At 57.9% G+C, this 13,129-nt stretch overlaps 1 protein-coding gene across 3 annotated transcripts in view; it reads left to right on the plus strand.

Annotated features, from left to right (window-relative positions):
* Positions 1-13,129, plus strand: part of COL5A1 (collagen type V alpha 1 chain) — a gene marked incomplete at its 5' end in the record, with an annotated part of 154,471 nt that overhangs the window by 94,399 nt on the left and 46,943 nt on the right. For all 3 annotated transcript variants that reach the window (XM_082843342.1, XM_082843343.1, XM_082843344.1), the window contains 8 exons: positions 467-520; positions 749-793; positions 1,639-1,692; positions 5,831-5,875; positions 6,213-6,266; positions 9,532-9,576; positions 10,275-10,328; positions 12,499-12,606. In XM_082843342.1, the coding sequence (XP_082699468.1) occupies positions 467-520; positions 749-793; positions 1,639-1,692; positions 5,831-5,875; positions 6,213-6,266; positions 9,532-9,576; positions 10,275-10,328; positions 12,499-12,606 (459 nt within the window). The remainder of the gene's footprint in view (positions 1-466; positions 521-748; positions 794-1,638; positions 1,693-5,830; positions 5,876-6,212; positions 6,267-9,531; positions 9,577-10,274; positions 10,329-12,498; positions 12,607-13,129) is intronic.

Below are 13,129 nucleotides of genomic sequence, written 5' to 3' on the forward strand. Positions count from 1 at the left end.
TGCAGACTCTGAGCCCCGGCCCCGCGAGGTGCAGGCCTCCAGCAGGAGAGCACGTTGTGAGATCCCGGAGTCGGTGCTTTGCTCCATCCAGAGCCCGACCGCGTCAGCACAGGTGTGGAGGGAAGCCTCTTTCTCGCTGCGCGTGGCAAGCTGGTGGTGGCCAGGTGCTGTGACAGCGCCCACTGAGAGAGAGAGGGGTCTCATGCGTCTCTTTTAAGGGCCCGGGAGAATTTAGCTGGCGTGAGGATTTGGGAATTTTCAGCCGGGGGGGATATTTTCTGGTAGGTCCTGTCTCTGGCCCCTCCTGGCCAGCCGTCTGCCGTGCCTGCACAGACACAGGCTTGTGCTTCTGGCCCGGGGGGGCCTGGATCTGGCCCCCTGCCTTCCCGTCTGGGCACGACAGCAGATTACACCCCCTGCTCGCCCTCCAGAGCCCCCTTCAGTGCCTCACTTGTGTTTCCTGTAGGGTCCCCAGGGAGAGCCCGGCCCCCCGGGACAGCAGGGTAATCCAGGCGCCCAGGTGAGTGAGCCGGGCGGGCTTGTGGGCAGCGGGAGGTGCAGGTCTGCAGTGCCCGGGGCGTGAGCGGCCGCTGAGTGCAGCCCCGAGGGCCCCGCAGCCTGGAGGTGACCCAGGATGGGGTCGGCACCCAGATGAGGGAGCGGGTCGGGGGAAGATGGACAGATGGCAGGGAGGGGTTCTGAGTCAGTCAATTCCCTGACCTTTCCTGCTCACTCTTTCCCCTCCCAGGGTCTTCCGGGCCCCCAGGGTGCAATTGGACCTCCAGGAGAAAAGGTAGGTGGGCTGAGCTGGGCATAGGGGTGCTTGCCTGTGGGGTGCATTAGGAGCACTGGTCACCAGCTTGTGGTGTGGACCTTTGTCCTTCCGTCCTTCCTTCCCTCCCTCCCTCTCTCCCCCTCCCCCTCTCTCCCCCTCCCCCCTCTCCCCCTCCCCACTTTCCTTCCTTCCCCCCTCCCTTCTTTCCTTCCTTCCTTCCTTCCTCCCTCCCTTCCCTCCTTCCCTCCCTCCCTCCCTCCTTTCTCTAGCTATGTATAAGGTTGCCAGATATGAGAAGAAAAGCAGATACGGGACACTCAGTTAAATTTGAACTGTGTTGTCTGAAATTCCAGATCCAACCGGCATCTCGTTTTGTCGTTTGTTTTGTTTTGTTTCTTCTTGCTGAATTTGGCAACCCTAAATATACCCTCGGCACCCCGAGTCCACATGCTGGGGACAGAACCGGAGCCGGAGTCCTTGCACATCTCGTGGCTCAGCCCCAGGTGCCCAGTGAACTCAGCACCTGGGGCGGCACCGGCAGAGTGACCTCCAAGGGGCGGTTCTCAGTGCCTCATAGCCCCCGGCCGCCCCTGTTGGAGAACTCCTGACTTCACTTGGAGGGTGATTTTTTTCCAGTAGCAAAACTGAAGGCTCTGGAAACAGCAAAGGGTCCACTACCTTTGGGTGCTGCCCGCGGCTGGAAGCTTCGTAGCCGGGGGGGAGCGGGTGCCTGTGAGCAACCTTTTTAAACGAGTACTCTTCGAGCAGCAATGTTGGAAAGTAACTTTGGGGGCTTGTAGAGAGGGTGGGCAGCTGAGGGGATCCCTGGGGCATCTGCTCACGGAGTCCGTGGTTTGTTCCAGGGTCCCCTGGGTAAACCAGGCCTCCCAGGAATGCCCGGTGCTGATGGACCCCCGGTGAGTACCACTGCCCACCTCACCCTTTACACCCCACCTGCCCGTGTCCACCCAGGGGTGGGCACTGGGAATCTGGGCAAACGTCCGCTCCCCTCGCTCTCGAGCCGGCCATGCACGCGTGGCCCCCGTCTCCTCTTCCAGCCCCTTCGATGAAGACCTCTCCGCTGGCGAGCTTGATTGCTTAGGAATTACTGGGTTTTGGACACACTTTCCGTAATGTGGTTCAATCAGAGGGTGGTGATTGCGTGAGTAGGAACGTCCGTTATTTATTGGGGTTTGACGCTCGTGATCAGAGCCCAGCCTCGTACTTTTAAATCTACGGGGGGCTGGGCTGGGCTCCGAGCAGTCGCGTGTGTCACCAGTGCCGGCTGTATTTTTAGCCATCACGCACGGAGAAGAGGGGTGTGAACACGCAGCTGTGGAGCTAAGTAGATGCTGCCTAGAAATAGGGAGCGAGGGACAAACCCATCTGTGGCCAAGCTGTGAGGGGGAGGGGCGGGGAAGTGGCAAACGCTGGGTGTGGGCCCATCTGCGGGAGCTTATCTGCACCCACCCCCCCTTGTGTGAGTTGCCGGTGGGTTTTTTGTTTTTCGGTTATTTTTAGCATATCTAGTTGACGCTGAATAGAGAGCCTATTTCAGAAAATGAGATGAGCGCAATTGTTTATTTCGGACACGGTTATTTTGTTGCGTTAATAATAACGCCGTTAAAAGCGAAGCAAGGAAGTTCAGTCTGTCAGCCGTTCATCGGTGATGGGTGACTGGCATAGGACGACGGTGTCTTTCCGTTTTCACGGCTGAGAATCCTTTGGTCCCGTGAATCACACGTCACCCATCGTCCCGCCTTTGTCTGAACCAGCAGGTTACAATCCCGTTCCTGCTGGGACTGCTCTGGGGGACTCAGTCTCCTGGACTGAGTTTGGATATGAACAGATGAATATTTTGCAATATGCCTTTTATGTGTTTTCACTTACATTGACACCGAATTGCATTTTCTAATGATAAGATATTTTCTTCTGGAAAATTAGGAAAATAAATAAAATCACAAAATGGAAACTACCTCTGGTCCCATTCCTATGGGCCAAACCCTGATAGCAGGTGAATGTACATCCTTCCAGTCATTTTTTCTATTCATCTTCTGCAGTATTGGGTGTCAGTGGGGCATTTCCCTCAGCGCATCATGTCAGGAAGGGGGCGGTGCCTACGCGGCCCCTGCCTCCCTGACCTTCCTGGTCACACCCTGGAATCCCTCTCTCTGAATTGAAACTCCAGTCACTAGGGTCCCTAAAGGGTCACCCGTTTCCTTTCAGATTCTGTGGGGAAAGAGGGACCTTTAAGAGGGTTAGGGAGCCAGGAGGCTGCGTCTCCATTTCTCTCCCCCAAACAACCATCACGCTTTAAAATATGAGCGTGTGAAGGACCCGAGGGAGTGTGGTTGTGCTGGGTCAACACTGAAGATGCTCAAAGCAAAAGATAAAAAGGGAAAACGTCAACACTGCAGGCTGAGGGGAGCGGAGTCCTTGTCTTAGGTGAATTGGGAGGCAGCAGAAGATTTAAAAATCTCTCCTTAACAGAGGCATCCCATGGCTGATCAAGCTGAAAGAGAGGGTTTGTTCCTTTTCCCCTTTGTGTTGCTTTGGTGTGGCTTGGGCTGAAGAAAGGAAGAGAGATTTCAGAGCCTTTGAGAAGTGTGAGGGGTTTCGGGGCAGACTTGATGCTCTGGAATACATCGTGAGGTTGTTCTGGGCAGCACACAAAAAGGATGCGGGCGAGGAATCCCGCCCGGCTCATGGGAATATTACAGAGCCAGGAAAAAATTGAATTCCAATGACTATTCAGTGACATGAGGAAATGCTCATGATATAACAGTAAATTAAAAATACATCTTCTGATGGCAATTTTGCATGCAAATGTGCAGAGAAAATAGATTAGCTGTGCTATATCACACTCTTGGCCACCGTTGCTATGCGTGGTGGGGTTATGAAGGGTTTTAATTTTCTTTTCCACTTGCCTAATTGTCCACAATGAACGTATATTACTTTAGTCATCAGAAATATATCAAATGCAAATAATTTAAGCTTTATTATTTTTCCATTTGTCTACAATGAACATATATTGCTTTTTTAATCAGAAAAATATCCAATACACATAATTGAAGTTTTATTACTTTTCCATTACAGAGTCTTGCTGGTTATAGAATACTGGGGCAAGGCCAGCAAAGGAGGCCAGAAAGGAGGGTGGAAACGGCCCGGCCTTTCACGGCAGGAAGGCGGCTGCTCTGACTCTGATGTATTTCCTCTCCATCTTTTTCTGTTCAAACATTTAAAATAAATGAGCCTTGGGCTCCCCCCCCAAGAAAGTTACTCTCATGCCCAGAAAGTTACAACTTAGAATGCATTTAAGAAGCTTGGCCTTGATTCAAACAACAGTAATCATGGCAGGGACTCCCCTGGCAGTCCAGTGGTTAAGACTCCACGCTTCCACTGCAGGGGGCACAGGTTCAATCCCTGGTTAGGAAACTAAGATCCCGCAGGCCGCCTGGTACGGCGGAAAACAAACAAACAAACAGTAATCGTGGTGACGATCAGTCCCTCTCTTTTATCTCTCCCAAAACACTGTGATCAGGTCTATTCTTACCGCCACCATGTAAGTGAGGTCATTGCCACGTGAAGGGGTCAGCCCTCTTCCCAGCGTGAGTGAGATGTGGGGTCTGCCCCCATGTGTGTCTCTGGGGCCTGGCTTTCACCACAGCTGTCCATCACCTCAGCTCCTTCACAGAAAAATTCTGGGTTTGATGGAACCTGTAAAAAAGGCCCATGAAGAGCCCACATGGCAAAGGGAGCAGGACCCTCCTCCCTCCCAGCCCTCCCAGGGCAGGATCTTCTCCTGGGCACCGTTTGGGTGCAGCCCTGCCGGCCTGGGTTGCTGGTGCCGTGAGCCTCGTCTTGGGAAGGGGGATGGCGGGCAGTGTGTCCCTTCCAGGCCCGGGCAGCTGGCGTGGTCCGACCGGTGCCTAACTGTCCTCAAGGGCTCCCTGGGGTACCCCACCCTGCAAAGGAACTTCTGCATCCTTCCCGTCGCGTTGCCACCATGATAGGCTATTCGCTATGGCATCAGATCCAGTTCATGACTAATACAAATTGAAAAGAACACACACATATCATTTGCTTGAGTTGACGAGCTCTGGGTCTCCGCAGTGCTGCTGTGTTCTACAAGTAGCGTCCTAGAACTTGAGAACAATCAAGCTGGATGAGCAGCCAACCCACCCTCTCATTTTACACACACGAAAGTGGAGGCCCAGAGAGGGCAAGTGACTTACCTAAGGTCACACAGCGGGTTGGGTGTTACCACGAGTAGAACCAGACTGCCCTACCCTGCCCTGCCAGCATTCTCACCACACCACATGGCCTCTCTTTACTGGAATCCTTGGGGGTGGAACTGTATTTCCGGATAATGAATACTTCTGTTTCTGTTTTTATCATCTGTGTTTGGCTCGTGGACTCAGAGGCATTGAACCTAGTCACCAGCTTGGGTCAGAAAGTCAGAGAAGGTCAAGTTCCTGAGAATAGAATTGATGGGCGCCAGGGTGGAGGGGGCAGCGACCAAGGAGCCATGAGCAGTTCCGCGGGGCCTCAGCTCCGCATCTGTGGGGTAGGATGTATATTCTCCCCTGCGCTCAGCTTCTGTGTCACCTGGGGGGTGGCTTTGAAGACCTAGGGTGCGTTGGGACCCGGGAGGCCTGGTCCCACTTCACTGTCCTTGTTTGGCCACCGATTAGGTTTTGCTGGGTGGCCTTGAACAAACGCCCTTGTGTCACTGTCCCCTCCCACTGCACTTGGGGGTGGCTGGGCTCTGGCTGAGTCAGGGGACACTGGTGCACAGTGGGGCCTGGAGCCCATCTGTGGGTTTTGACGCACATTCCCCTCTGCTGTTGCCGGGGCCCGGCACTATTCCCATTTTACAGATGAAGCAGCCGAGGTTGGGGCTAAAGGACTGGGGGTGACCAAGCCGCTGTGGGGAGGGGCGGGGAGGAAATGGGAGGGACTTGGGCTCTGACCCTCAGTTTGGGAAGCTGGAGCATGGCCAGGCCTGCTTTCCCAGAGGCCACTGACTAACGCCAGCCTTCTCTTTCCTGACAGGGGCACCCTGGCAAAGAAGGCCCTCCGGGAGAGAAGGGAGGCCAGGTGGGTACCGGCTGTGCCCTCGGCCCCTCCAGCATCTCCTGCGGGATGGGCAGGGCTGCCCCCCCGCCCAGTCCAGAAGGGGCTTCCAGCCCTGTCCTCACCCATCCTGACACACCCCTGTGGACGCGCCTTCCCCGTGGGGCTGGGCAGTGCCCGCATGCCTACCCCCGCGGGTCCGACCTGGCACGTCCATCCGTTCTGCCCGGAGTGAGAGGGCAGTGTGCTAGGGGCAGGCAAGCTCTCTGGCTTGTTCTGGAAGGATGCAGGGGGTGGCCCAGAGTGAGCCCTGCGCCCTCCACCTGAGATAGGCCTAACGCGCTTTCCCCTCTGGTTCCAGGGTCCGCCCGGCCCCCAGGGCCCCATCGGCTACCCAGGCCCTCGTGGAGTCAAGGTGAGGGTCTCACAGCCTCAGGTCTTCCTGGAGGGCAAGGTCGGGACTGCGGGGCACGGCTGGGCCGGTTTTAGAGATTCCTCTGTGCTTTAACGTCCCTCCTGCCCCAAAACTGGGGTGGCCCTGGTCTGGGAGGTTGGGTCCCAGAATGTGGGCCGGAGCAGGTGAGGGACGGGCCCGCGGGGCCAGGAGGGGCTGCAGTGGAACAGGGCACGCTCCCCGGGGCATCTGGGACAGCACGAGCAACGCGGTGGTGGCCGTCTGCCGGGACGGGGAGGCACCGTTCTGCCCCATGATCCTTTTACTATCACCACCTGCCAAATGACCTGCTGCTCTGGAGCCCCTCAGAGGCAGTGGATCTCAGCCCAGGTGACGAGCTGGGCGCCCTTTCCTGGGATGCTTGGAGCTGTTTCTTCCAGGCCGATCACATCTGGGCAGACCTTGTTGTTGCGAGACGCGTTCGTGGGAGACGTCCATTTATTCACAGCGTGTTGAAAGGCTCCTGGAACCGTGTCAAATGGGCGCAGAGGTCCAGAGCAGTACTCCAAACACAGGGCCCTGTCTGTTTGCCCTGAGCTAACTGGGTTTGCTTTGAGCTGTGCAATTCAGTCTCAGTGATGCTGCTTCTGGATGTATACACGCAGAGGGATGTGCCCCCAGGGGTGTGTGTGGGGAGAACCCTTCTTTCTCGGGGTGGAGATGCTGCCGTGTCTTCAGTCTCAGGCTTCCCACCCACAGGAAAGCTAAGGGTGGGTCTTTCTTTCAAAATGACTGTAATTTGATGCGAAGTATCATATATACGAACGTGTATAAAACATCTAGTTTATCTTGGGGGATCTGCAGGAACACACCCATAAGCTCCGGAGTCCCCTCCCCGTGTCGTTCACGGTCCTTTATACTTTCAAGCATTTTTCCACATCAGGGTTCTGTGTGGAGGACACAGAACCCGAGACTTCAGTTTTTAGTTAACTTACCCCAAATTACCCGTAAGTCCATGCAGAAGCCAGGACTCAACCCTGGACTTGCTTATTCCTAACCAGGTACCCCATCCTGACCCCAAGGGGCTTCAACTTCCATTTCCCAGAATTGGGATGTTCCAAGGTCAAGGGCAGAGAGATGCCCCAGGTCAGGACCCTTAGACGGGCAGCTTCTCTCTGAAGCAGGCTTTCGCCCCACATGCTGCCTAGTGAGTTTATAAGGGCGGCGATTTAGCAACTGTGCTGATTGTGTGAGCTCTGTGCGCGTTTGTTTTACAAATTCCCGTTGCACAAGGAGCCTGTGCCACATGCTGATTCCGTGAGCCGGGAAGGTGTCTACCCTGAGATGTTTGTGGAGAATGCTCTTATCTTGTCGGTCTGATTAAATTCACCCGTGATATGAGCAATCCCACTAGACGGGCAAGCGGAGGGTGGAAGGAGAAGCGAGACTGAACGCTCTTCTCATTGGAGAAATAGATTGCAGAGCCCGTGGCGTGATGAGCCCCTGAGGGCGCTGATAGCGGAGGTGGGGTGGGAAGTCCGGGTGTCACCGTCAGAGACCAAGGTCCTTAGCTCTCCTCCACTGCAGCCCTGCCCTCCTCCTGGGAAAGGGGCCCTTCCAAGCTCTTTGATCTCACTGACCTTTAAGCATCCCCCGGGCCACCCTCTGACTTGTCCCTTCCTCAGGGCTCTGTTTGGGCTTGACTGTTGGCAAATCAAATCAGTGCCCTGAGCCTACGGGAGCTGGGTGGGCTGGCGGAAGTCCCCCCACACGCACTCACTGGAGGCCTTGGGAAAGCCCTGTCCCCCCCTGTGCCCTCACAGCCGCTGGCCCAGCAGCTCCTTCCACTGGGCTGTTCTGTGACCTCTGACCTCGCTCCCTGAGCGCTGGACCACCAGGGCCATGATGGGTGCTCTAGCCCCAGGGCAGAGTCTTCCCCCAGGGACGCCTGGAGACATTTCTGACCGTCTCAGCTTGGAGGGGCAGGGCAGGGGTCAGGGAGGCCATCCAACCCCCTCCACTGCCCGGGGCAGCCTCGCAACAACAAACTATCCAGACCCTGAAGGCGATGGCACGAGGCAGGGAAACCCTGGTCTGCTCGTCTCCTTGGCCCCATTCCCCTGGCCTCGGGCGGGTCACGAGACAGTAGAACTTTAGGTCTGGGAGGGATCTGAGCAATGCCGTCTTACCCTCTTCTTTCTGGAAGTGCGTGGGCAGGGGAAGCCCAGCTGGCCTGCCCGGCAAGGGGGAGGGGACCTGGTGCCATAGCCCACCTCCCCCCGCCCCCAACATCAGGGTTTCGGGGTAACCGGCCTCCCCTCTGTCCTGAAGCCGATGTAGCCATGGGCACAGGCCAAGCCCAGCTCTCTGCGTCTGTCCGGCCCCGTCCCTCTGTCCCTCCACAGCTTTTCTCAGCTCTCCTGGGCGTCAGAGAAAAGGCTCAGAACTGCAGATTCTGTGCAAGGTTCTTGCTACAGGAGGGCAGCTGGCAGCCCAAGGGACCCGGCTGCAGCCTCAGCTGGACCCGAACGGGAGGCCTGGCGTCTCTGGGGCCCCGCGGGCTGGTGGCCTGAGGAAGCTTCTGGCAGTCGGTCGGGGGCAGGCTCTGCACCCTGCTGGCAGGTGGGGGGCACGGCTGTCAAGTCCATTCCGGGGATGGAGTGGTTTCACCTGGGAGACAGGGAGGGGGCTGGTCCTGCCCCGACAGTCTTATTCGTCACGGGGATGAGAACGTCCTGAGCCGATGAGATGAGGGCAGTGGGAGTGGCTGGTGTCGTTAAGTGGTAATTATTATTGCTACCATCGTAACGTATGATTCTACGTTAATAATAACGGAGAACGAAAATCGCCGGGTGGCACACAGCTCCCCTCACTGAGCACCTGCCGTTTGCCGGGCCCCGTCCCAGGGCTTCCTGCGCCCCCCCCTCCCCCCAGCAGCGATGGGGTGAGGGTTGTCATCACCCCCTCTTCCCAAGCGAGCAGAAGTCTGGGGCCTCGTCAGAGGCCACACGTGGGGGGCCTGACCCCGTCTGCCTGATTCCAGAGCCCGAGCTCAGGCCTCACGCCCCCTCTGCTCCCCAAGCAGAGACCGAGAGAGACACCGAGGTGTTTCTAGAAGACGCCCCGCACACCCACAGAGCTCTCTCTCCCTAGCCTGGGGGCGGTGGGAGGGGACTGGTCTCTGCGGGACGCTCAGCTCCCCTGGTATTGGGGGTCAGGCCCGTTTTTGGGGGGTCCGTAGGGGCTCGGGCTTGCGGCTGCTGACTTTTCTTCTCTGTTTGCGCAGGGGGCAGATGGCATCCGAGGTCTGAAGGGCACCAAGGGCGAGAAGGTGAGCGTCCCCTCCTTTCCTCAGGGGCTTGGCCAAGAGCCAGGAAGGTCCACCCTGGGAACTCGAGTGACCGTAGGCCACTGGCATTTTGAATCCCCCAGTTCACGAATAGCACGAATGTGTACAGCTCCCCCGTGGAATGCGGGACTAGGTAACTGAGCGACGCCGGCCACCTGCTCGTCCTTGGCCCAGCCTGCAGGCAGGACAGCGCACGCCCCCAGACCCTTCCAGGCGATGCCTGTCCCTTCCAGAGAGCTCTTCCCGCCCCCACCCATAAGGCCATCAGCAGTAGCCCCGTTCCCTTTGGGGGCTCTTCCGGCTGGCTCCCCGTACTCAAACGTCTGCCCGTCCGCCGCTACTGGGCCTGTAGTGATGCTTGGATGAGACAAATGTGCTCCGAGAAACGGATGCTGACAGATTGGGTGCTGGGCTGCCCAGCGCCCGGCCGTGCAGAGCTTTTGAGCTCAAACAGGGTGACCAGGGCTGCAGCGCTCCCACTGCAGGCTGCAAAGCCAGCCAGAACCACAGAATGCAAAGGGTTGACAGGAACACATCTCGCGAGGGACAGGGGGCCGGGCACTGACAGTCCTCTGCCCGCACGTCTGGCACTGGGGTTGGGGCCCAGAGGGTCTGGGTGGGGGGACCTGGGCGGTGGGTTTTCTCATACAGACCGAGGCTCTCTCCGGTCCCCCGTGCAGGGTGAAGACGGCTTTCCGGGCTTCAAAGGAGACATGGGCATCAAGGGAGACCGGGTGAGTGTTCGGGGGCGGGGAAAGGTGGGCTGGGCGGAGGCCCCGCTGGGGCCACAGGGCAGCTTCTCAGGACAGAGGTGATGCCTCCGTGGAGGCTCCTGGGCCGCCGGCAGTTCCAGCTCCTCCCCAGCTTCCAGTTCGGAGCCATGGCAGCTGGCACCTGGTCCTAAACCCCTGCTTACAGGGTCACCTGGGCCCTCTGCCCTGTGTCCTTGCCCTGCATTAGTGGGTCAGGGGGAACTTGTTTTTTTCTGGCTGATACCCTGGTTTGCAGAGCAATTCTTTTGGGTCAGGAAGGGTGACAGGCATCTGGGAGAGAAGAAGGGGTCACAGAAACGACCCAGCTCACCAGGGAGGGTAGCAGCCTGACCAAGGCCACCGGCCGGTCACTGGCAGGGCCACACCCTGACCAGCGTTCTGAGTGACTTGGCCCCCAAACACCTCTTCAGCTGCTCTTCGGATCCCCGGACGACCCCTGTGTTCCGGGACCTCCTGCTGGGCTGTCAGACGTTGCAACAACCTAGTTGGTTCTTATTGAATGATTAGCCCCGGCTCCAGGGAAGCTGGCGGGTGCTGGGGCGGGATGGCGCGTGCCACGCGGCTGGCGCCCCACAGGAAGCCACTGGCGGTGTTTTCGTGCAGATGAGCAGAAGGTGATGCAGGTGGTGCTTCAGGAAGTGGGGTTAGGAGGCCAGCTGCCTGCTGCCGTGGGGACACTTGGAAGTTCCCCCGACAAGTTCGGAATGAGCGGAGGCCAGGCAGAAGGGAGGGGATGCCCACACCCCCGGTGGGCCCGCTGTGGCGGCAGCGGCACACGTGCCTGGACGGACACTGTCGTGGAAACAGGGCTGTCATACAGGCCGCCCTCCTTGTGCTCCACAAAACAGATGCCTTACCAGCACCTGCCAGGACCAGAGAGCCCGCACACTTGGCGCTTTGTCCCACGCTGAAAAGGCAGACGTGATCCGGGGCTCTGTCACAAGGGAGGGGAATAAAAGAGAGGGGTTCATTTCATAGTCCTGTCCCAGTTATATTGCTGCTGAAGACAGCTTTTCTAGAACTTTCTCTGCAGTGGCGACTCCCCACTTCTGAGGGCCTCTCTCTGTCTGGCTGGTGAAAGTCCCTTTTATCTTCCTTCCCAACGACTTGATGCACACATTTGGGTCCATACGAGGAGGTTGCATTTTCAAAAGACGTTCCGCAGTTGCACGCCGTACCCTGAGTGGACCTCTGGCTGGAATTGGATGAGGATGGACGGGGGTGGGGTGGGCGGGGACACTTCCTCAGCTGGGCAGTGAGGCTCCTCAGTCTTGATTTCTCCCAGAGAGGAATTTCTGCCCAGTGCTTGGCATTTCCTAATTTTCTGAGTGCTCAGAAAACATGGGAAGGATTCTTTGTTGAACGAGAAAAGCAACTCTTAGGGACAGAGAGTCCTCGACCTGTAGACACACTGGGGCTGGGGAATAAGGGAGTCATTAGCTCTCTTTATGCGTGCAGCGCACATTTCTGTTGGGGGTTTGCACAGCTGTCCTGCAGCTGCTCCCGGAAATCCGTGATCGGAGGGGAACACATCGATAGAGAGGGCCCGGGTGGGCACTCCGAGGCCGGGCCACGCCCCTGCTGCTGCACTTGGCCACGCCCCAAGGCCCTCTTCCTTGTGTGGGCTCAGGCCTCCCCACCTGTTACTTGGGGAAGTTGGATGAGGTGACGTTTCGTTTTTTCCATCTCTGGATACACCCTGTGGGTCTCCCGTGTGCCATGACGCCCAGGCGTGGCCCAGCCAGGCCTGTGGTCCATTTTGATACCTCCTGGGGCTTCAGAAGAAAGTGGCTGCCCCAGTGCAAGGCACTTCTGCTCTCTTTGGGGAAGTAGCAGTTCAGGGCTGCCGTGGCCACCGAAGTGATTTTAGCCGAGCGGTGCTTGATTTGGAGAAGATCATTGGGAACAGGGGAGCAAGGGCTTAAGTGTGGGTCCCGAAGGGCATCGGTCGCTCAGCAGAGCCCCGGTCTCCTCGGTGCGAGGACGAGGGTCCATCTGCTTGAGGGGGCCCAGCGGCTCTTACCGCCCTGGCCTGGGATCCGGCCCCTCACTCCCAGACGGTGGGCAGGGGGGAACTTTGGGGGGCTAGAGACTCTGGGGGTCTCCTTCACCTTCTCTTTCTGAATTGCAGGGGGAGATCGGCCCACCTGGTCCCAGAGGGGAGGACGGTCCCGAAGGTCCCAAGGGTCGTGGAGGTCCGAATGGCGACCCGGGTCCTCTGGGACCCCCTGGGGAGAAGGTACGTGACACAGGAGGTTGACCGCTTCCCAGGGACAGTCTCTTCCCGATGGCCTTGGGCGTCCAGGCAGTGGCTTGGTCGGGCTGAGCCCCAGGTGGGAGCTGGCGCGAGTCCTGACGTGGTTCCTGTCCCCTTGACTCCACCCAGCATCCTTGTCCCCAAATCCACTCCTGGAAGAGTTCCTTCCTCCCGCTGGTCACAAAGCTTGGGGTCTGAGCTTGGTACCCACGTGCACCATCTTCTGTGGCGGGGTTAGGGCTCCCGACAGCTGCTCCTACACCTGCAGGAGGCCGCCCACCCCCGTCCTGCTCCCCTACCCCCTACCTTCACCCCCGAACAGGAACCAGCTCTGCTTGGCCCAGTCATCCCGCCCTGTCCTGCCCCAAGGCTGGAACTCTTTTACAAAAAGATTGACCAAAATATCGTAGATAAAGAACTCTTTCCCTTTATTTGGAGCGATTGCCTCCACCCACTGTTGCTTCAGCGGTGGCGTCCATCCCTGCTTGAGGGCCCTTTGCTTTAA

This window comes from Leucopleurus acutus, assembly GCF_964270905.1.
Source record: "Leucopleurus acutus genome assembly, chromosome: 7".
NCBI classification, from domain to species: domain Eukaryota; kingdom Metazoa; phylum Chordata; class Mammalia; order Artiodactyla; family Delphinidae; genus Leucopleurus; species Leucopleurus acutus.